This window comes from Pongo abelii, chromosome 11 (genome assembly GCF_028885655.2).
Source record: "Pongo abelii isolate AG06213 chromosome 11, NHGRI_mPonAbe1-v2.0_pri, whole genome shotgun sequence".
NCBI lineage: Eukaryota > Metazoa > Chordata > Mammalia > Primates > Hominidae > Pongo > Pongo abelii.
In genome coordinates this window covers 98766491-98790156 of record NC_071996.2, presented here as the reverse complement: position 1 = coordinate 98790156, position 23666 = coordinate 98766491, and the positions used below count along the sequence as shown (strand labels likewise).

Sequence of the window (23666 nt, the reverse complement as noted above, 5' to 3'; positions counted from 1 at the left end):
AGCCAAAATGATTTTACTCCTTGATTGATGGGACTCATAAGGGCCTTTTTTAGCGTCACCAGGCAAGCAGGGAAACCACCCACTGCTTTCATGATTAGAATTGTGTACGTGAATGTCTGTGACCTAAAATTGTTTCACAGCGTTTTGCCATAATTAAAAATGGAAGAGTTTCTTTTTAAGAGGGGTTATGAACTTTAGTAAGTTTTTGCTATTAAAAAGCTGACATGCTTGATGTCTGAATTTGTTTTAAGTGCACATCAAAAGAAAACATTAAAAATAAAGAAGTACTTTCATTAAACAAAAGTCTTAAAAATAAAAGGGGGCCTATATTTAAAACTAAGTCAAACCATCTCTTAAGCTTCTGAGATCTGCCATAGGACTAGCTTTTGCGTTGATTAGGGCCAGAGAGAGCAGGTTACTCCCAGATAGATGATGATGGCATTTCTGCATATGGTGGACTAGACAGAGCCTCTTTGCAAAATTTAACTCAAACCCTCTCTTTCTTCTAGATCAAAAGGTCTCTCCAGCAGTAGTCACCTATATCGCAGGTCCAGGAATTTATGAAACACAGCCCAAACCAAAACCAAAGTCTCATTAAATGCCAAAGCAGCACATCATAATTTTTGTTTTAACTTTTTATTTGAAAATAATTTTAATCTTACAGAAAAAATGCAAGTATAAAAATAGTACAAGGGCCAGGCATGATGGCTCACACCTGTAATACCAGTGCCTTGGGAGGCTGAGGCAAGAGGATTGTTTGAGGCCAGGAGTTTGTGGTCAGCCTGGACAATATAGTGAGACCCCTACTTCTAAAAATAAAAAATAAAAAATTAGCCAGGCCTGGTGGCACACACCTATAGTCCCAGCTAATCAAGAGGCTGAGGAAGGAGGATCGCTGGAGCCCAGGAGTTTAAGGCTGCAGCGAGCCATGATCATCCCACTGCACTCCAGCCTGGGTGACAGAGCAAGAAGACCCTATTTCTAAATAAATAAATAACAATAGTACAAGGAACATCCCTACACCTTTTTACCCATATTCATCTCCCGTTAATATTTTATTCCTTTTGCTTTATTATTTGTGTTTCCTCTCACTCTCGCCCCCTTCCCCGACCATCCCTCCCCTGCCCCCACATCAGGTACATGTAAATTAGATAAGCTAGATATATCGTGGCCCTTTCTCATTACATTTTTTTGGTGTAAATTTTGTAAGAATAGGGATATTATCTTATTCTGGTACAGTTATTACTTTTAATAAGTTTAAGAAGGATACACAGTTATTTAATCTATCATTTGTGTTTCAGTTTTGTCAGTTGATGCAGTAATGTCCATTAAAGCGTTTTCCCATCCATGACAGCATTGGTCTAGTATTCAGTATTATACTTAATTGCCTCCTCTCTTTTGTCTCTTTTAATCTGGCACATTTTCCTGTCCTTTCTTTGTCTTTTATGACACTGATATCTCTGAAGAAGTCATCTCCCTCTGTTTTTTTTAATGTATGGGTGTGTGTGTGGGGGGGTGTGTGTGTGTGTATTTTTTGGTTTTTTTGTACTTTTGACTTTTATTTTAGATTCGGGGGATACATTTACAGGTTTGTTACATGGGTATATTAAGTGACGCTGAGGTTTGGGATATGAATGATCCTGTCACCCAGGTAGTGAGCATAGTACCCAACTGTTTTTAAGCCCTTGCCCCCTCACTCCCTTTCCCCTTAGTAGTCTCCAGTATCTATTGTTCCTTTTTTTTTTTGAGACAGGGTCTCACTCTATTGCCCAGGTTGGAGTGCAGTGGTTCAATCACAGCTCACTGCAACCTCCACCTCTTCGGCTCAAACGATTATCCCACCTCAGCCTCATGAGTAGATGGGACTACACGCGCACACCACCACACTTGGCTAGTTTTTGTATTTTTTGGTAGAGATGGGGTTTCACCATGTTGGCCAGGCTGGTCTCAAACACCTGACCTAAGTGGTCCGCCCTCCTTGGCCTCCCAAAGTGCTGGGATTACAGGCATGAGCCACTGCACCTGGCCTATTGTTTCCTTCTTTATGTCTGTGTTTACCCAGTGTTTAGCTCCTACTTATAAGTGAGAAGATGCAGTATTTGGTTTTCTGCTCCTGCATTAACTATCTTAGGATAATGGCCTCCAGCTGCATCCATGTTGCTGCAAAGGGCCTGACTTCATTCTTTTTTATGGCTGCATAGTATGCCACAGTGTATAAGTACTACATTTTCTTAATCCAATCCACCATTGATATACACTAAGGTTGATTCCATGTCTTTGCTATTGCAATTAGTGCTGAGAACATATAAGTTCATGTGTCTTTTGAGTAGAATGATTTATCTTCTCTGGATATACACACAGTAATGGGATTGTTTGGTGGAATGGTTGTTCTAAGTTATTTAAGAAATCTCCAAACTGCTTTCCACAGTGGCTAAATTAATTTACATTCCTACCAACAGTGTATAAGCATTCCCTTTTCTCTGCAGCCTCACCAGCATCCATTGTGTTTTGACTTTTTTTTTTTTTTTTTTTTTTTTTTTTTGAGATGGAGTCTTACTGTCACCCAGGTTGGAGTGCAGTGGCACGATCTTGGCTCACTGCAGGCTCTGCCACCCAGGGTTCATGCCAGTCTCCTGCCTCAGCCTCCCGAGTAGCTGGGACTACAGGTGCCCGCCACCTCACCCAGCTAATTTTTTGTATTTTTAGTAGAGACGGGGTTTCACCGTGTTAGCCAGGATGGTCTCGATCTCCTCGATCTCCTGACCTCGTGATCCACGTGCCTCAGCCTCCCAAAGTGCTGGGATTACAGGCGTGAGCCACTGCGCCCGGCCTTGACTTTTTAGTAATAGCCATTCTGACTGGTATAAGAAGGTATCTCATGGTGGTTTTGATTTGCATTTCTCTGATGATTAGTGATGTGGAGCACTTTTTTTTTTTATGTTTCTTGGCCACTTGTATGTCTTCTTTTAAGAAGTGTCTGTTCATGTCTTCTGCCCATTTTAATGGGGTTATTTGTTTATTGCTTGCTAAATTGTTTAAGTTCCTTATAGATTCTGGATATTAGACCATTGTCAGATGCAGAGTTTGCAAATATTTTCTCCCATTCTGAAGGTTGTCTTTTTACTCTGTTGATAGTTTCTTTTGCTCTCCAGAAGCTCTTTAGTTTAATTAGGTCCCACTTATCAATTTTTGTTTTTGTTGCAGTTGCTTTTGAGGACTTAGCCAAAAAGTATTTTCCAAGGCCAATTTTGAGAAGGGTATTTCCTCAGTTTTCTTCTAGGATTTTTATAGTTTGAATTTTTACATTTAAGTCTTTAATCCATTTTGAGCTAATTTTTGAATATGGTGAAATGTAGGGATCCAGTTTCATTCCTCTGCATATGGCTAGCCAGCTATCCCAGTACCATTTATTGAATAGAGAGTCTTTTCTCCATTGCTTATTTTTGTCAACTTTGTCAAAGAGCAGATGGCTGTAGGTGTGCAGCTTTATTTCTGGGTTCTCTATTCTCTTCCATTGGTCTATGTGTCTGTTTTCCTTTTTTTTTCTCTTCTCTCTCTTTTTTTTTTTAACCAGTACCATGCTGTTTTGGTTACTGTAGCCTTGTAATATAATTTAAAGTTGGGTAATATGATGACTCTGGTATTGTTCTTTTTGCTTAGGATTGCTTTGGCTATTCAAGCTGTTTTTGGTTCTTTATGAGTTGTAGAATTGTTTTTTTCTAATTCTGTGAAAAATGACATTGATAGTTTGATAGGAATGGTGTTGAATGTGTATATTGCTTTGGGGTGTATGGCCATTTTAACAGTATTGATTCTTCCAGTCCATGAGCATGGAGTGTTTTTCCATTTGTTTGGGTCACCTGTGATTTCTTTCAGCGGTGTTTTGTGGTTCTCCTTGTAGAGATTTTTCACCCCTTAGTTAAATGTATTCTTAGGTATTGTGTGGGGTGGGAGGCAGCTATTATAAATGGGATTGTGTCCTTGATTTGGCTTTCAGCTTGAACATTATTGGTGTATGGAAATGCTGCTCATTTTTGTACATCGATTTTGTATTCTGAAACTTTACTGAAGTCATTTATCAGGTCTAAGAGTCTTTTGGCAGAGTCTTTGGTGTTTTCTAGGTATAGAATCATATTGTCAGCAAAGAGAGATAGTTTGTCTTCTTTTTCTATTTGGATGTCTTTTATTTTTTCTCTTGCCTGTTTACTCTGGCTAGGACTTCCTCTCTGTTTTTTAATAAATTTCTCATTTTGGGTTTTTTTTAAATGTTTTGTCATGATTAGATTCAGGTGATTCATTCTTATCCAAGATATTCCATAGGTGATGTTGTATGCTCAGAGATTACATCTGGAGGCACATGATGCCATTTGTCCCTCATTGATGATGCTAATTCTGATCACCGAGACAAAGTATTGCCTTATTTCCTCACTGTATAATAACTGCTTTCCCCTTTGCCAGGAATAATCAGTCTGGGGGGGAGATACTTTAGCACCATGAAAATATCCCATTCCTCATCAAAATCCAGCCCCAACCCAGACTTAGTAATCATTGATGATTCTTACCTGATCCAGTTATTCCTGTGATGATTGTAAAAATATTATTTCCCACCCGAGTGCTCCCTTCCACATTTGACACTTGGCACTCTACTATAAGCAACAGTTCTCCCTTCTCCACCATTTGTTTATCTATTAATTGGCATGGACTATGAATTCCTAGGCTTTTTTTTCCCCTCAATGGTACATTAAGTATTTTCATTGCTATACTTGAGTCTTTTGGTACTCAGATTCTTCCAGAGTTGGTCAGTTAAGGGCTCCTTCAAACTGCTTCCTCTGTACTTGGTATAGGTTCCATATTTTTTTTAAAAAATTCTATTATCTGGTGATTAGTAGCAGTAGTACCTCTTACTTTTTGGCATAAGATGTTGCAGGCTCATGGTGTACCTATCTTGACCCAGCCCTAGAATCAGCCATTTTTCTGAAGAATCGCATTTCCTTTTAATGGAGAATGGCATTAGAGAGCATGGTTTGGGTGTTAGAGGAGGTTATTGCTACTGCATTATCTGTCTGTATTTTCTTGACAGTGGAGAGAAACTTGGAAGTATATACATGTACACACATACACAAATATACAAATATACATGCACGCATACATGCAAATATACAAGTACACATACATGCAGACAAGTTCATCTGCACATAAATACTATATACATATTTTAGAAGTGATGAATTCATACTAATACCTCCGATTTCAGTCACTCTTCTCAGATATCTTTTTTGCTTTTCCTCATTCCATATTTGTACGTCCCTTCTTCTGCAATGAGAAGCCTGGTTTTCAACACATCAGCACATTTACTGATTTGCTCAATTCTCTAATATATTGAAAATAGTACAGAATTAGCCCAGCATGTTTAACTACCTCTGTGGTTTAATTTATGCTACTTTTTGTCTCCCACGCTCCCTTTCAAAGTTATTCTATGAGGGAAACCCTTCTCCTGCTCTTGTATAAAATGTCATTTCTGTGACTTTTCTGGTTACTGTTAGGTAGTAAAGTGTTCTATAGTCATTTTAAATTGCAAAGCCAGCCTTGATTCAGAAACCAAGAAGTATAATGTAATATATTGATCATTACTTCAACTTTTTTTCAAAATCTAGGTTTCCACTTCCCAGTGTCTCACCTTGGGCCTGTAGTTGGTGGGCTTCCTGCCCTTGGGGGAAGATGGAGTTGGCATCTTTCTTCTTGTGACTCCTCCTGCACTTGATAGCTGCGGATGCAGACTGCTCAGCTCCAAGTGTGTGTGAGGGCAAGGCTGGGAGAGGCAGAAATTCCTGATGGGGGCTGCTATTGCCTACAGCTCTCTGGACTTGGCAAATCATTTAAAGCTGACCCTTGAGCTCTTTGTGAAATCTCTTGTGAGTGTTTTCATGGGTTCTCCTTAGGCTCCCCTGCTGGACTCCTGTGACTGTGACTCTGTCACCTTTGGCCTCTACTCGAGATGGCTACTCCGAATCCTCCTCAGCTTCTGGTTCTCCAGCACTCCCTTCATACAGGCTCTTACCCTTGGGGTTTCCTCACCCCATGGCAGAAGTCTTCTTAACGAGGGCACCTTTAAAATGACCCCCAGCTCCCATTCTCAGCCCACACTCTCTGTCTGCTCCTTGGGATTCCCACTGGATGGGCCCACTGTTGGAGGAGTGTGGCGACTTCACTTTTACCATCCTCTCCCTACTTTCCACCCTGCCCCAGCTGCAGGGGACATGTGTCAGCTCTCCAGGTGGCCCCATCAATTCCTTCTCACTAACTCGAACTTAGAGGGTAGACCCCACACAACCCTTCCTACTGGGGGTTAGGGGAAGGGGACTCCCAGCATAACAGCTGTTCCCTCCCAGGAAATCTCCTCACAAATCCTCTTTCAAGTTCTATTTTCCCTGTTTCCTGTTCTCCTTGTGGGTTTTAGAGACCTCTAATCAGTTTGAATTATCTCCTTTGACATTTCTCCATGGTGATCTGGGAGCACACATTGGAATTGTTACGTGTTGCCTTATGATGCTTCAGTAAGGACCTCCAAAATCTGTAACGCAGTATTTAGTTAGATGAGCCTCCCATGCTTCCTAAAAACCTGGGGTACACAGCTATGTGTGCATAGCTATGTGAACATGTACACAGATGGACATACTTTGCTTGAAAAGCTGTAGAAACATACTTAACTCTGTTGTAATTATAATTTGGGATGAATATATCCCTATGCTATTTACAAATGAAAGAAATTTGCTTTCATTTTAAAATATGGTAAATATAATGCAATATATGGAGAAAATAATGATGCGGCATCATTTCTTCTCATTACAGGAGGAATTCAAGAAATTGCTTTATGGCCTGTGTTTCTTTCATGCTTTGGTACAAGAAAGACGGAAATTTGGACCCCTAGGGTGGAATATTCCTTATGAGTTCAATGAGACTGATCTGAGAATCAGTGTACAGCAGCTCCACATGTTCCTGAACCAGTATGAGGTATCATAAAAATCACAGCAAGGACATTACCTATGTTGCTCTTTATCATGTTGTAAGTGTGTTATAGTAAGTGGGCACTTCTGAATAATTTCTACTCTTAAGAAATGAATAGGAGAGTAGTTCCCAACAGCTTATTAAGTAGTACTTTATTGTAATAGGATATTACAACTGCTATACTAGGTAGTTAGGACATCAGTTTGTCTATTAGAAACCCATGATATATCATTTATTTTGACACACAAACACTTAGGGAGATCCAAAAAAATGATAATATTATACTTATTTTGAAAAGGACTTGAGAAGACTATTAACCAGGTTCCAAAATGTAAAAAACAAACAGACCAGTTTTCTTCCTTTGTGGAGTGTGACTTTATTTTTAGGGAAATGTGGTTATACCATTATTCCAGAGTTTGGACCATTTGTCAGGAAAAAAAAAAAAAATCTGTTTAAGCCATCGGTGTTAACCTGGGGTATAGATTGTGGAAAGAAGCCAAACAGCCTAATGTTGTCACATCAACCACATTTCAGCCTCTCCAGTTCTGATGTACTCATATACACACAGCATGGCAGTACCCTTTCTCTCTTTGCTGCTTATCAATGGGATTTTTGACATGCCTGTACCTTTGAAGAAGCACTTGGTAAATAAACCCAAATGCCCTATAAAAATATGAGGCCTTTTTCTGAAAGTTAATCCTCTAAATTTTGGCAATTTTGTTCAAATTTAGTTTGAAATCTATAACTAAATCATTTTGTCAATTGAGTATTAAAATGTTTTGGTTTTTGAAACTTTTAGTAAATTATGACTTTTTAAAAAAGGCTTACAAACAGGAAGGCATTGGATTCTATCTCTATAAAAGTAAAGAAGAAACTGAACAAAATAAATACTGAGAGTTCAGATGGTGTATCTAAACTTATGTGAAGAATCTTTTATTTGGGCTTCTGTGTTTCATCAGACAAATTCTTATTCTATAGAATGAATTCAGAAAGCCCTCAATTCTGCAGCATCTAAATTTGACAAAATATTCAAAAGAATCATAAATTTAATGAGCTTTGTTCTTGTAGTAACATTTATCCAAAAAATACACTAATAAGGGAGCAAAAATGCAGTGATACAGTGCCTGAGCAAGTATTCGAGCTATAATTACACTTTTCAAAACAAAAAAAATAAAAAAGGATGAGAAGCTCTTCCATTTAGGAATTTGTTCTGAACACTTGTAGGGTATATTCTAATTTAAAATATTATATAGTGAAGAGTCAGTTAAAACTATGCAGGTATGCGAGTCTGGTTTAACATTACAAATTCAGTTAATGAATTAGAAGGCTGACGAAGAAAAACCACATGATCATATCAATAGATGCAGAAAAAACATCTGAAAAATCCAACTCATTCATGATTTAAAACAAAACAACAACAACCAAAAAAGAAGAAAAAAAAAAAAAAAGCTCTCAGTAAACTAGGAATGGAGGGGAGCATCCTCAACTTGATTAAACAAATATACAAAAAGCCTACAGCTAATTGTACTTAAATGGTGAGAAACTAGAAGCTTTCCCACCAAGATCAGGAACAAGGTAATGATATCCTTTCTCACTACTGCTTTTCGACATTGTACTAGAAGTCCTAGCTAATACAAGTCCTAGCTAAACAAGACCCTGTCTTAAATAAATAAATAAATAAATAAAATAAAACACACACACACACACACACACACACAGACTGAGAGAAAATGTTTGTAAAAGACATATCCGAAAAAGGACTCTTATCCAAAATATCCAACAAACTCTTAAAACTCAACAATAAGGAAACAAAATACCTGGTTTAAAAATGGGTTGGCCGGGTGCAGTGGCTCTCGCCTGTAATCCCAGCACTTTGGGAGGCCAAGGCGGGCAGATCACGAGGTCAGGAGATCGAGATCATCCTGGCTAACACGGTGAAACCCCATCTCTACTAAAAATACAAAAAATTAGCTGTGTGTGATGGCACACGCCTGTAGTCCCAGCTACTCAGGAGGCTGAGGCAGGAGAATGGCGTGAACCCGGGAGGCAGAGCTTGCAGTGAGCCGAGATCGTGCCACTGCACTCCAGCCTGGGTGACAGAGCAAGACTCCAACTCAGAAAAAAAAAAGGGTCAGAGATATTAACAGACATCTCACTAATAAATATATACAATATTATAAGCATATGAAAGATGGCCCACATTATATGTCATCAGAGAAATAAAAACTAAAACAATGAGAGACCATTACACATCTATTAGAATGACCGAAATCTGGAACGTTGACACCACCAAATGCTAACAAGGATGTGGAGCAGCAGGAACTCTCGTTAATTGCTGGTGTGGGTACAGCCACTATGGAAGATACTTTAGCAGTTTCTTAAAAAACTAAACATCCTTTTACCATATGATCCAGCAATCATGCTCCTTTGTATTTTCCCAGTGCAGTTGAAAACTTAGGTCCACACAAAAACATGCATATAGACGTGTAGAAGCTTTATTCATAATTGGCAAAACTTGGAAGCAACCAAGATGTCCTTTAGTAGGTGAATGGATAAACTGTGATACATTCAGACAATGGGATATTATTCCGTGCTAAAAAGAAATAAGCTATTAAACCATAAAATGACATGGAGAAAACTTAAATGCATATTGCTAAGTGGGAGAGTACAGTCTGAAAAGCCTATGTAGTCTGTGATTTCAACTATAGGACATCCTGAAAAAGGCAAAATTGTGGAGACAGTAAAATGATTATTGGTTCCCAAGGCTTAGGTAGGAAAGAAAAATGAATAGGTAGAACACAGATGATTTTTATTTAGGGCAGCAAAAATATTCTATATGATACTATAATGGTAGATACACAGCATTATGAATCTGTCCAAATCCATAGGATGTACAATGCCAGGAGTGAACCCTAATGTCAGCTGTGGACTTTGAGTCCTAATGAATGATGTGTCAGTATAGGCTCATCATTTGTAACATGTGTGCCACTTTGGTCATGGATGTTGATACTGGAGGAGGCTATGCAGATATGGGGACAGGGAATATGTGGGAAATCCCCATACCTTTTGCTCCATTTTGCTGTGAACCTAAAACTGTTCTTTAAAAATAGTCTTTAAAAAAAAAAGTACAAATCAGTGAAAAAATTTGGTTAACTATGAGTGATTTGGAACATTATGCCATGCCAACTAATTTGGTGGTTATTCTATTGTTATTGGTGTGCTTTTTGGAGACTATTTTTGCCTTTTAGAAAGATCACTCTTACAACAGAATGGAGAGTGGATTAGAGAGACTTAGCTGGCAGGCTGGTTTTAGGAGATACTAGGAGTTGAATTGTGTCCCTGTAAAAGACATGTTGAAGTCTTAATCCATGGTAATTCAGAATGTGACATTATTTTGGGATGGGGTCATTGTGAGTGTAACTAGTTAAGTTAAAATGTGGTCATGTGGAGTAGGGTGGGCCATTAATCTAATATGACTAGTGTCATTATAAAAAGAGAGAAATCTGAACACACACAGAGAGGGAAGACAGCCATGCAAAGACAGAGGCAGAGATTTGAGTTGTGCTGCCACAAGCCAAGGAACACCTGGAGCTACAACTAGAGGAGGCTGGGAAAGATCCTTACAGAGGCTTGAGAGAGAGTGTGGCCTGCCAATCCCTTGATTTCAGACGTTTAGGCTTCAGCACTGTTAGAAAATAAATTTATATCATTTTAAGCCACCTATTGGTGTCATAGGAAAGTAATACAGGAGACTATCATGATAACCCAGGCAGATAACAACAAGAGTCTAAACGAAATCATTTGAGCAAGATTAGAGAACATGGTAGAGATACAATGGATATGTAGGGGAAAGGATTGAAATGACTTAGATATTCAATGGTAAAGGGAGAGGGAGAAGCCTTGGTTGATGTGAGTTTTCTGGTGTGGATTGGTGGTGATTTCATTCATTAATCCAGACAGGGAATAGAACCAGGCATTAATAGGTATAGAGCAGATGGGTGAGTGGATATCCAGGTAAAAATGTCTTTCAGGCTCTTGGCATATAGATATAAAACTCAAGGGAAGAGAGAGCACAAAATAGAGATTTATAGATTATTCAAGTGTTAGGGGAAGCCTGAAAATAGATGAGATTTAAAGGGGAGGCCTTGTGCTGTAGAAAAAGAAGAGAACAAAGATTGTATGTTGGTGAGCACCAAAACACAGTGGTAGGAGAGAGAACAGAAGACGTGGAGGGCAGGTGGTGCAGCCAGGAAAAAAAGCAGGAGCGAGCAAGCTGAGTAAATAAAGAGTATCAAAATAGTTCATCCTGTTAAATGCTGGAGAGAATAAATTAAGTGCCTGTTGGATTTGCAACAGTAATTTCAAAAGTGTTATGTCTTTTTAAATGCTGAACTCCATCTAACTTTCAGGACTTTGCAGAAATAATACAATTTTTTTTTGGAAAAAATGGCTAATTTACACGTTTTTCTGTGTTTCTTTTAGTTCATTTATAGTGAAAGAATATGATATTTAAATGTATTAAATAAAAAATGATAAATAATTATGTGGTACAAGTATGAGCTATTTCATTTTCTTCAGGAATCTTTAAATGACATGTTTCACTGACCAAAGTGGTTCCTTCTATTAAATGACAAGTCAGCAAGTGCTTCACATTCCTCCAGCATAGTAATTATATTGCAAACTTGACAAAACTGCTATTCTTGAGTCACATATACTTCATCTTGAGTTAAAGAGGGATTCTTTGCTGAATGTGGATTCATAGCTCCCTTTGATATTATTAAGTCTAATGTACTCCTTCTTGAACAATCGACATTAGAAAATGGAAGAGGTATTCGATAAATGAAGTTAGAATAATTGGTTATTTGCTAAAGTAGATTCTTAATATATAATTTCTGTTGGATCAAAGAAGACTAAATAGAAAAAATTAAAAGTGTAAAAGAAGAAAATTTAGGTGGATATATATTATCTACTTGGCAGATGGGCAATTGCTTTGTCATTCTTGTTTTGGTAGGGAGGTGTGTGTGTGTGTGTGTGTGTGTGTGTGTAAGACCCACCTCTCACCCCTCATTCTGACACTAACTGATCCCCAAGGCAACCATTTTCACATCCTGGGGCATATGTGCCTGGACATTTTCCTGTGCATATATAGATACACATATATATAAACACAACACACACATAATTTTTTCTCAAAAACATTATTATAGTGTACATATTTATCTTCAGCTTACTTTTTTTTACCTACATATGTTGTGGATAACTTTCAAAGTAGTTAGAGATCTTCGTTTTAATGACCACTTACACAGCATTTCCCCTTTTTGATAATTAAGATTTTCTTTTCTTTTTGTGTTTTGCTAGTTAAGGTTAAAATGAACTTCTTATATACATGAATACTAGCTGTTGACTTCAAGCCCTGTTTTCACCCACTCTCTCCTGCTGCTCATTGTCTCAACCCTCTTGTAACAAGGAACAGGGAAGCAATCCAAGCAGCAAACTGCCACTGTTTCTAGAAACTTTAGTAATCTACATGCCCACCAACCCACCCATCCCTGGGGAAAACACTCCTCAATTTAATTGGCCCTGGATTTGACCAAACTTCTGAGAGAAACTACAGATAGCATTTACCTCATGGACTCTCAGTTGCATGTTGGCCAAGTTTGACCCTTATGAAATTCTCCTCCTCCACGTCTCATCTATGTCTACATCACAAAGCCTTCTCAGGGGCTAGCTGATCCACCTCTACCTCATTTACTACTTATTTGATTTGCATTGAGTTTTCTTATTATATTTCATTTTCTTATTGTACTTCATTCTTATGGGGTGAGGGCCTGTCAACAGGGCAATCCCAGGCAGTGTGTGTATCTCATCAAACTCCGCTCACATTTGCAGTTGGAAGCACATAAATGTTCTGCAATTCTTCCTGATTTGATTTGTTTTTTTCACAAGGGCTTTGTCACTGACACGTGTTCTCCTAAATTCACTGCCTTAAGTTCTAGTTCTACCAAATAACAAGTCTTATAATTTCCAGCATCTAATTCAATAAATTTCCCCTCTCTAATCACTACTACTTACCCTAGTGCTACTGTTTCTACTTGAAAGGATTGCTCAAAGTGGGATCACTAGAATGTCGGATCTATGCACTTTAGATTTTAGTAGGTAACTGTAAGGAGGACATAGAAAGCACAAAATGATGAAAAAATTCTCAAGAGATTACTATATTTTAGTATAAATATATATATTTTTTGAGATATATATATATATTTTTTGAGACAGAGTCTTGCCCTGTTGCCCAGGCTGGAGTGCAGTGGCACGATCTCGGCTCACTGCAACCTCCGCCTCCCAGGTTCAAGTGATTCTCATGCCTCAGCCTCCTAAGTAGCTGGGGTTACAGGTGGTTGCCACCACATCCAGCTAATTTTTGTATTTTTAGTAGAGATGGGGTTTCACCATGTTGGCCAGGCTGGTATCAAACTCCTGACCTCCAGTGATCTACCTGCCTCGGCCTCCCAAAGTGCTGGGATTACAAGTGTGAGCCACCGCACCTGGCCTAGCATAAAATATTTTTAAATATTGCTATATTAAACTATGATAAACATCATAGAAGTAAAAGATAGAGCAAGACTCTGACTCAAAAAACAAACAAAAAAAGCCTACAATACTTTAATAGGAAAAATAGATAGGAAGCTAGCTTAAAAAGAACAACAAATGTTATTAAACATATGAAATAATTGTGGACCTCACTATTGTTCTAGAAATACAAATTAAAATAATATTATTGACCTACCGTATTAGCAAAGATTTTAAAACTGGATGCTACAAATGCTTCAGCTTTTTGGGAAAGCAGACTGGTAATGTTTATAAATTGCTTTTTATAAGCTTCTTTCTTTGGAAAGAAAATAGTAATTTCCTTTTCAGGAATCTAGACTGAAGAATCATTAAACATTTTAAGAAATGTATATTTAATGAACATAATTCAGCACATTAAAAAATTAGAAGCAACAAAAGTGTTTAATATTAGAAAACAGTTATTAAAATAGTATTTTCAAAGAATGTTTTATGAAATTGTAAAAGAAATCATGTAAGAATTTGTGAAAAAAAAGTGTACAGTCTGGCTGGGAGCAGTAGTTCACACCTGTAATCCCAGCACTTTGGGAGGCCAAGGTGGGCAGATCGTGAGGTCAGGAGATCGAGATCATCCTGGCTAACATGGTGAAACCCCATCTCTACTAAAAATATAAAAAATTAGCTGGGTGTGGTGGCACACGCCTGTAGTCCCAGCTACTCGGGAGGCTGAGGCAGGAGAAACACTTGAACCCAGGAGGTGGAGGTTGCAGTGAACTGAGATCGTGCCAGCTGAGATCCCAGCTGAGATCCAGCCTGGGCAACGAGCGAAACTCAGTCTCAAAAAAAAAAAGTGTACAATTGTATATATATATGATTCAAATTGTCAAATATGTATGGATATTGAAAGGTGGTGAAGTAACACTGCTGATCTCTGAGTTTTATTTTATATATATATACGTGTGTGTATATATATATATATATATATATATATATTTTTTTTTTTTTTTCCCCAGACAGGGTCTTGCTTTGTCACCCAGGCTGGAGAGTAGTGGCATGATTATTGTTCACTGCAGCTTCGATCCTCCTACCTCAGCCCTATCCCTAGCTGGGATTATAAGCATGTGCTACCATACCTGGTTAATTTTTTTTTTTTGGTAGGGACAGGGTCTCCCCATGTTGCCCAGGCTGTTCTCAAACTACTGGGCTCAAGTGATTCTCTCGCCTTGGCCTCTCAAAGTGCTAGGATTACAGTTGTGAGCCACCATGCCCGGCCCTCTGAATTATACTGTATCTGCTTTGCATGTCACTCAGCTGTGCAAAGTTTTCATAGACGACATTGTGATCTAATTCATTTGTATCTGGCACATAGTAGGTGTTGAAATAATTTTGGTTGAATAGACAGTAAATTCACAAGTTAATAGAGGAGTTCCATTCTCAGCATTGACTGGATGGAAATAAAAAGCCAGAAAAGAAGTGAACAGCCTTGGGAAAAATGGCAACAATTAGCAGGGAAGCATATGAAGGGAAGTTGTGTTAATGCAAACTTTTTATAAGATGTTTAATTTAATAATAGGAAAAAACAAGAAACACGATTCTGTATAAAATGCTACTGATAACTGGTTGACCGACACGTGCTCTCTACTTTAGGAACTGCCGTATGAGGCTCTGCGGTACATGACTGGCGAATGCAATTATGGAGGCAGAGTGACCGATGACTGGGACCGGCGCACGCTGCGCAGCATTCTAAACAAATTCTTCAATCCCGAATTAGTTGAAAATTCAGACTATAAGTTCGACTCAAGTGGCATGTATTTTGTTCCTCCTTCTGGTGATGTAAGTATGCCCTTCAAAAACACTAAAAGCAGTAAGACATGAAATTATTTTGGTAGTGATGATATTTTTTAAATGGTGATTTTGCTGCAGGCCTTGTTTTTTGTTACCCTTGTCTGTGCTTTCTTCAGTCATATAGGGATAAAACAAAGCTCATGCTATAGGTGGAGTTAGGGGTTTCCTGTTCGCTGTAATGTAAGAAGTATCAGAAACGTGTCTCACGCTTTTTCAGTGACCTGAAGTTCTGTCATCATAAACTCAGTCCTTTGGCTAAAAAGACATTGTCCCCAATTAAAATGAAAATACGTAAGAGATAGTATTAGCAAAATATTATTAGCAGTAGTAGTTAATATTCATAATTATTTGGAAGTCAGTTGCAAGTTTGCAAGTAATTATCTCACTAGAGCATCAAGTTAACATTGGTATTATTATTTTATCCCTTTTACAAATGAGAAAGCAGGTTCATTACAGTAGAATAATTTGCCCAAGGCCACACAGGTAAGAAGGTGGCAGCGAGTCACAGAACCACCTGCAGCACAAGACCAAGATTCCCTTCTGCTTTTCTCCAGTCCTGTCCACTGCCTTCTGATGATCACAGTGGATTTCTGGAGATTGCTAAGACAATCAAGTTGGTTCTCATTTTATTCCCAGAAGTCAAAGGGCATATATTGAAAGTTAAACACAAGCAACAGAAACACATACTGTAACCCCCCCAACCCTAACCTCATCTTCCACTAGGATTAATGCTAGCCAAGGGCAGATGTTGGTATAGATAAAGGGAAAAATCACTCCCAAAGCCTAGGTCACTGATTGGGTACAGCAAGTCAACATGGGAGCTGGGGTAACAAGATCTCCAATGATGAATTGCCAAGTGAGAAAAAAGCAAGATGAAGTAAGGTGTTTGTAAAGTGACCCAAATCATAAAGCCATCCGTGACCAAACCCCCTTTGCCATGTGTGTGTGTGGAGGTTTGTATATGATTATATGAGCATCAAGGAACGTATGAAATTTTAATAGAAGTCCATTTAAATAAAATATAAAATGTGTGTGTATGCATAAAAAGAAGTATAATGTTAATGGTGATTATCTCAGAATAATAGAATTTTAAATAATTTTTACTTTTTTGAATTGGGTGAATTTTTTACAGTAAGAGTAAACAGAATAATCAGAGTAAATCAGAAAAAAAATTTTTATTGTGATAAATTAAGAATAATCATCAGCAAAATATGACACAAAGATTTCTCTGTAGGTAATTTCTAAATGAAGTTACCAGGATTCTCCTTCCCCCATTAAAAAACCCATTCCAACTGAATGGTACATTTTCTTCTTCTCTGTAAATATGTTCTTTTTTTTCTCCTCTTTTCTTTTTTTTTTGAGACAGAGTTTCACTCTTCTTGCCCAGGCTGGAGTATAATGGTGCAATCTCAGCTCACCGCAACCTCTGTCTCCTGGATTCAAGTTATTCTCCTGTCTCAACCTCCTGAGTAGCTGGGATCACAGGCGTGTGCCACCACGCCCGACTAATTTTGTATTTTTAGTAGAGACGGGATTTCTCCATGTTGGTCAGGCTGGTCTCAAACTCCCGACCTCAGGTAATCCACCCGCCTCGGCCTCCCAAAGTGCTGGGATTACAGGCGTGAGCCACCGCGCCTGGCTGTTCATATTTTTTTTTAAACTTTGGCCCAGGCTGAAAGAAAGTGAAAGCACTCAATGTCCAGTGTCACAGGCCTATCCAGTCAATAACTTGAGTATCGAAAACTGCCTCTTTTCTGTGAAAAGTTCTAGAAAGTAATTGATTTCTAACCTCCTGACTTCTTGTTATTCATCTCTGCAGCACAAAAGCTACATCGAATACACAAAGACTCTGCCACTGACCCCAGCACCAGAAATCTTTGGGATGAATGCCAATGCAGATATCACTAAGGATCAGTCAGAAACTCAGCTGCTATTTGATAACATTCTTCTTACACAGGTGTGTGATCTGTACAGGAGCTGGCTTCTGAGGCCTGGGAAGGATGCTCCCCAGGCACATGTGCCAGCACTGAACAGGCTTCCTTACACAATTCTGTTCAAGTGGAGAAACATTTAAAGGAAAAGACAAAAATACATACATAACTTAAATAAGTATTTGAACACTAAGTACATGAACGTATGGTTTTGTTTTTTTTTTTTTCATCTATCTTTTTTTGGGAACCAAGACATATTCTTTAAGTATCATTCTGCTTCTAGGAGTTTCATTTTGCCTTTCCTGCCCGACCTAAATACATCATACATTGTGTCCCTTTTAAATTTCTTTAAAGAGGAAGAAGAATTTCAAAGATACTTGGGAAGCAGTTTGATGAGAGAATTCATCTAAAATTTTACCTATTTTATTTTCCAGTCCCCTAGTATTTCAACAGCTGTTCCAGAACATTTAAACTGATTTACATGGACACAGTTTCATTCACACTCATATTTTATCAGATTTATATTAGTATAACATTTAAAATATAATTGCAGTAGTAAGTACAAAATGAATTTAAAAGTATAGGAGAAGAATTTGTAGACGCAGCTCTCCTGGAGAGTGCATAAGCGCATTGGGGTGTGGGAAAGCAATCTGCAAAGACACCAGAATTTAGCTGCCATGAGCACAGGTCAGTACATTTTAATGAAAAACATTTGCTAATCTTGCTTGTCTATTAAGAGATAGATTGGGTTTATCACAATTCAGAGGTAAAGAGACCAGAACTACAGAGCTTGGAGAGCAAGTTAATGATGACAAGACTTTGTATTTAACTAATTTATCTTGGAAAAAATAAAAGAGGAAGCTATCTTGTATTGTTATTCCTTTAGAAGATATGCTCAGTTGTTAATTTAATTTGTTTTTGAAAGGAAATTAGTCCAAATGACAAGAGTTCCCATAATGATTCAATAAAATTTTGATGAATTAAGGAAGAATAATCAGTCAAGCAAATTATCCTATTAACTGAATTGTAACTGATCTTTTTCTTTTTATGGCATCTCAGAGTAAAAATGACAACAGTTAATACTTTTATATAGTGCTTACTCTGTACTAGTGCTGTTCTAAGTGCTATTATGTATAACAATGCAATGCTAATGACAATCCTATGAAGTAAGGTCTAACTATTACTATTTCCATTTTACAGTGAGAAAAGTGAGCTACAGAAAGATTAGGTAGTTTGCCCAAAGTCAGCTAGTACGATTTCAAATCAGGACTCAAAACCAAGCGGTCTGGCTCCTACCAGTTTGGCTCCAGAATCTTGTGTTCTAAACCACTATGCTATATTCTCTTTCTAGATTCTGAAAGTGGGATGAGAACTAGAAGGCAGATAGCCAGAGATTCTTAAAAAGCTAAAAATTAGAAGGATAATGTGGACTATTCATTAGTAATAGCATAATGGAATAATGGAGGAGTCCATGGAACTCCTATCTCTGGTCTACTCTACTATGGCATTTTCTAATAAAGGAAAGGGACAAAGACTATTTTTATATCCATTTTAGATATTGATAGCACTAAAATCAGTTATTGCCTAGGCATAAAAGTATATGTGCAAACATGAACGAGTAGCTCTTTAGGAGCATTAGATTGCATGTAATACACAACAGTCTGACAAGAGGACATTAACAGTGTCTTTTGGCTTTACTTAAACTTGATGGGGTGTGCCACATTACAGAATACGTAAAACAGTGGGGTCATTCCAACAGAAAATGACTCCGAACCAAACAAATAAGTTTAAATACATAAGGGGTATCTTTCAGTATATAATTAAACAATCTCTTTCAATCCTCAAACTCAGGTTGGCAAATAAAATTATAGTAATGGGTAAGCAGTAGTTCAGTGATTCTAGATTGGGTTTATCACAATTCAGAGGTAAAGAGACCAGAACTGCAGAGCTTGGAGAGCAAGTTAATGATGACGAGACTTTTTGTATTTAACTAATTTATCTTGGAAAAAATAAAAGAGGAAGCTATCAGAGCTAAGAAGTTTGCTTGTGCAGAGCTCCTTTGCTTGTGGTTAACTACCACACACTATATAGAATAGAAAAATTGTTTCAACTTAGAATATTATAAAACTAGATAATAGTCTAGGATCTCTGAAAAGGTTAAACTTTCTGATGTCTCTGAAAATGAATTCCACTTATCTTTAAGAGGAAAATAACCCTTAGAAGATTCCAGATGCTATTTTTGATAACTCTAAAGAAAGATGGTAAAGAGGAAAAAGCTAAGATAAATAATTATAAATAAATAGGACCCAGTTGCTCTTAATTATCAGTATCAGTTGGATATTACTTTCAAAAACCTATCACGCTAATCATGTGATCTTTGTGTGTGAGAAATAGGTAAGGCGAATGTTTGTGTTACTAAATTTTTTTTTTATGTTTTTTGAAGAACTATAGAACTGGATTTGGTTTTTTTTTTTTTCGCAGAGGCACAGCTCTTGTTAGAATATGGGAATATTTTAATGAGTTTTTGCTGTCTTTTATGCACACCAAAATACTACTGGAAATCCGCATAGATCCTTTAAAATATAATGGAATTAGATATTTCACTAGTTTTAGCCAAATACTCACTTTTCGTTCTCTATGATTTGTTTTTTATATTTTGTTGTAAACCCGGTACTATGGAATCATAATAAAGGATTATTATATGAGCATATCTCTTTTTTAATAGCACATAATCAAAATGTACCAACATTTTATTATTTTATTGTGTAACTATATAGGATATTATGGTGGTATGTGGTAAGTAGTGTTAAAATCACCGTAGAGGCCGGGCACAGTGGCTCATGCCTATAATCCCAGCACTTTGGGAGGCTGAGGCAGGCAGATCACCTGAGGCCAGGAGTTCGAGACCAGCCTGGCCAACATGGTGAAACACCGTCTCTACTAAAAATACAAAAAATAGCCAGGTGTGGTAGCAGGCCCCTATAATCCCAGCTATTTGGGAGACCAAGGCAGGAGAAGTGCTTGAACCTGGGAGGCAGAGGTTGCAGCGAACGGAAATCATGCCACTGCACTCCAGCCTGGGCAACAGAGTGAGACTCCGTCTCAAAAAAAAAAAAAAAAAAAAAAAAGTCACAGTAGAAACTTAGGTAAAAATAATTAATATTAAAAAAAAGTTAATATTTTCAGAATCAATTTTGAGCATACTAATATTTATAGTATAGAAACCAGGAAACAAAATCTAAAAGAAGACTAAACACAGTTTCCTCGGACTGGTAAAACATGAGATATATTTATTTATATTCTAATAGTACTTGTTTTCTTTCAACACACACTCCATATTCATTTGTTCTGAGGATTTTTTTTTTCAGAAAATATAGATTCATTTACACAATGCCACCATAAATATAAAAAACAAAAATGGAATTGAAATTCTCCTTTCTTGCTTCCAATGTGAATCACTAAAGTCTGTCTCTCCTCCATAACTCTTCCAGCTGCTTAGAGGAGATGAGCTTATTTTCTTTCTCTCCTGGTTCAAGGAGAAAACTATATCTCTGCTTTTGGCAACCAGTAGACACCAGAGTTATTAGCAAATATATTTTGTGGCTTGCTTTCTCAAAGCAAGATGAGATTTCCCCCGTCTGGGTTTTAATGCCCGCCATCACTTGGCCACTCCACCAGTGCAATGCTTTTTCTTCCACTATCTGCAGCATCTGCAACTCCCCCTGTACCCAGGCAACCAAGCATACAGCTTATTTGCTTTCTCCAGATCCTCTTTTGCCTCTGAACGCATTACATGCCCTTATTCCTCCTCTCTAACAATAGTTTTCCCTTGAAAATCCATCCTCCTGCCTGTTACCATCACTTTAATAAATCTTGTGTGGAGAGGGATCATGGATAAAATAGAGAGCAATGTTCTTTCTTATAAAGATTTACCTTAGGATTTTTCCTATTCAGCTATTCTTAGACCTTTATGAGGATTTTTGAGTTATAGTTTGGATTCTTCATAGTCTCGTTCAGCAGGTGCTGGTGCAAAATCGTCAGATGAAGTAGTGAATGAGGTCGCTAGTGACATCTTGGGAAAACTTCCAAACAACTTTGACATCGAGGCTGCCATGAGGAGATACCCAACAACTTATACTCAGAGCATGAACACTGTACTTGTCCAAGAGATGGGGCGGTTCAATAAGTTACTGAAGACCATAAGAGACTCGTGCATAAATATTCAAAAAGCAATCAAGGTAAGGTGAAAAACACCAAAAAAAAAACCCATTAAATTATATATAGCATTCATTTATTTAGCAAATATTTGTTTAGCACAAATACTGTGTAAGCACTGTTTTGGGTTCTGGGGATAGATAAGATTAGAAAATAATTGTTGCCCTTGAGGAGCTTATAGAATTCTGGGAGTGAGAGTTAATAAACAGGGAAATAAGTATAGAGGATGTTAGATAGGGTTAGGACCCTGGATTGGATATATGCTAAGGAGACACAATGTGGTAAGGAATGAGCCCTTGCCCTCATAAAGCACATTTTTTCATTTATTATTATTATTTTTTTAGAGATGGGGTCTCACTCTGTCACCCAAACTGGAGTATAGTGATGTGATTACCGCTCACTGCAGTCATGAACCCCTGGGCTCAAGGGATTCCTTTGCCCAACCTTCCTGAGTAGCTTAGATTAGAGGTGTGAGCCACCAAGTCTGGCTATTTTATTTTATTTTTATTTTATTTTTTTAGAGAGATGGGGTCTCGCCACCCTGCTCAGGCTGGTTTTGAACTGGGCTCAAGTGATATTCCTGCCTTGGCCTCCCAAAGTGCAGGGATTATAGGTGTGAGCCACCAACTCCTGGCCCAAGCTCAGATTTTAGTGAGGGAGGCAAACTGAGAAATAAACTGGCCAAGTGTGGTGGCTCATGCCTGTAATCCTAGCACTTTGGGAGGCCAAGGTGGGAGGATTGCTCGAGCTCAGGAGTTTGAGAACTTCCTTGGCAACACAGCAAGACCTTGTCTCTTCTGGAAAAAAAAAAAAATGCTGGGCATGGTGGTGCATGCCACTCAGGAGGCTGAGACAGGAGGATCGCTGGAGACTGGGAGGTTAAGGCTGCAGTCAGCTATGATCCTACCCAGCCCAGGCAACAGAGTGAGACCCTGTGTCAAAATAAAAATAAACAAATACATATAAATTTTGGTAAGTGATAAGTTTTATGGAGAAAAATTAAACAAGATTAGGGAGTAGAGAATGATGGGTGAGAAGCTCTCTTAGATTGGGTCAGGTCCCTCTGAGGAATGACTCTTGGAGAGAGACCTAAATTATGTTGAGGGGCAATCCATGGAATGTTTCAGGGAAGAGCATTTCAGGCAAAGGGTATAACACAAGTGTAAAGCCAAGAGAAAACAAGCTGGGCCTGGTCCAGGAACACAAGTAGGAAGGCTGATTGGATAGAGTGGAGTGAGCACGAGACAGACGCTAATACTAGAGAGAAGACGCCAGAGGCTGGATCGTGATGGTGTTAGCCATAGTTAGGGTCTTAAATTTTGTTTTATTTGATTTTAAAGTATAAATATAAAGAGAAGGCTTCAGAGGGTTTTAAGCACTGAAGTGAAATGACCCATTTTACATTTTTAAAAGTTTACTCTAACCACTGCTGAAAGGATTACGGGGAAACAGCAGTACAGACAGAGACCAATGATATGATTGAGAGATCCAGCTGAACTGGTCTCTTCTAGTAGCATTGGAGGCAGAGGGAGGTGGCTGCTTATGAGTTACTACTGAAAGAGGAGTCTACTACGCTGGCTGAAAATTGATGTGTGTGAGCAAGAGAGTAGTCAATGATAACTCCTAAATGTTTGGCCTAAGCAAGTGGAAAGTCTGGGCAAGGAACAGATTTGATGTAGAAAATCAAGAATTATATTTTAGTCATATTAATTTTGAAATGCCTGGTAGACTCAATGGGGAGGTCGAGTTGTTAGATACCTCCTTTAGAGTTCAAGAGGGAAGTCAAGGCTGGAGATAAATTTCAGAGTCTGCATCACATTGATTATATTTGAAAATAAAATGTATAAATTATTTCAAATATTTTGGTAGTACTGATGAGCATTTTTCGGTGGCAAGCAGGTCTATGCAAACCTATCCACAAAGGCCGAGAAACTGAGAGGCCAAAGAAAGAAGCTGAACAAATCCAGTTTCTCAGAAAGGAACATAGTGACTTATGAAGAGAAGTCATAATGTCCACGCAGCCGTGAGAGGAGATGGTGGGTCCTAACACCTTTACCCCCTAGACCCAGGGCTGATGCATCATAGGGAAGGAATGTGTAGGACAAC

The 23666-nt window shown here is 38.1% G+C and overlaps 1 protein-coding gene across 1 annotated transcript in view; it reads left to right on the top strand.

Annotated features, from left to right (window-relative positions):
• The window catches only part of DNAH7 (dynein axonemal heavy chain 7), a 336427-nt gene that overhangs the window by 281090 nt on the left and 31671 nt on the right, over positions 1-23666 (top strand). The window contains exons 58-61 of the mRNA XM_024243333.2: positions 6850-7011; positions 15217-15402; positions 17234-17371; positions 21353-21583. Coding sequence (XP_024099101.2) covers positions 6850-7011; positions 15217-15402; positions 17234-17371; positions 21353-21583 — 717 coding nt within the window. The remainder of the gene's footprint in view (positions 1-6849; positions 7012-15216; positions 15403-17233; positions 17372-21352; positions 21584-23666) is intronic.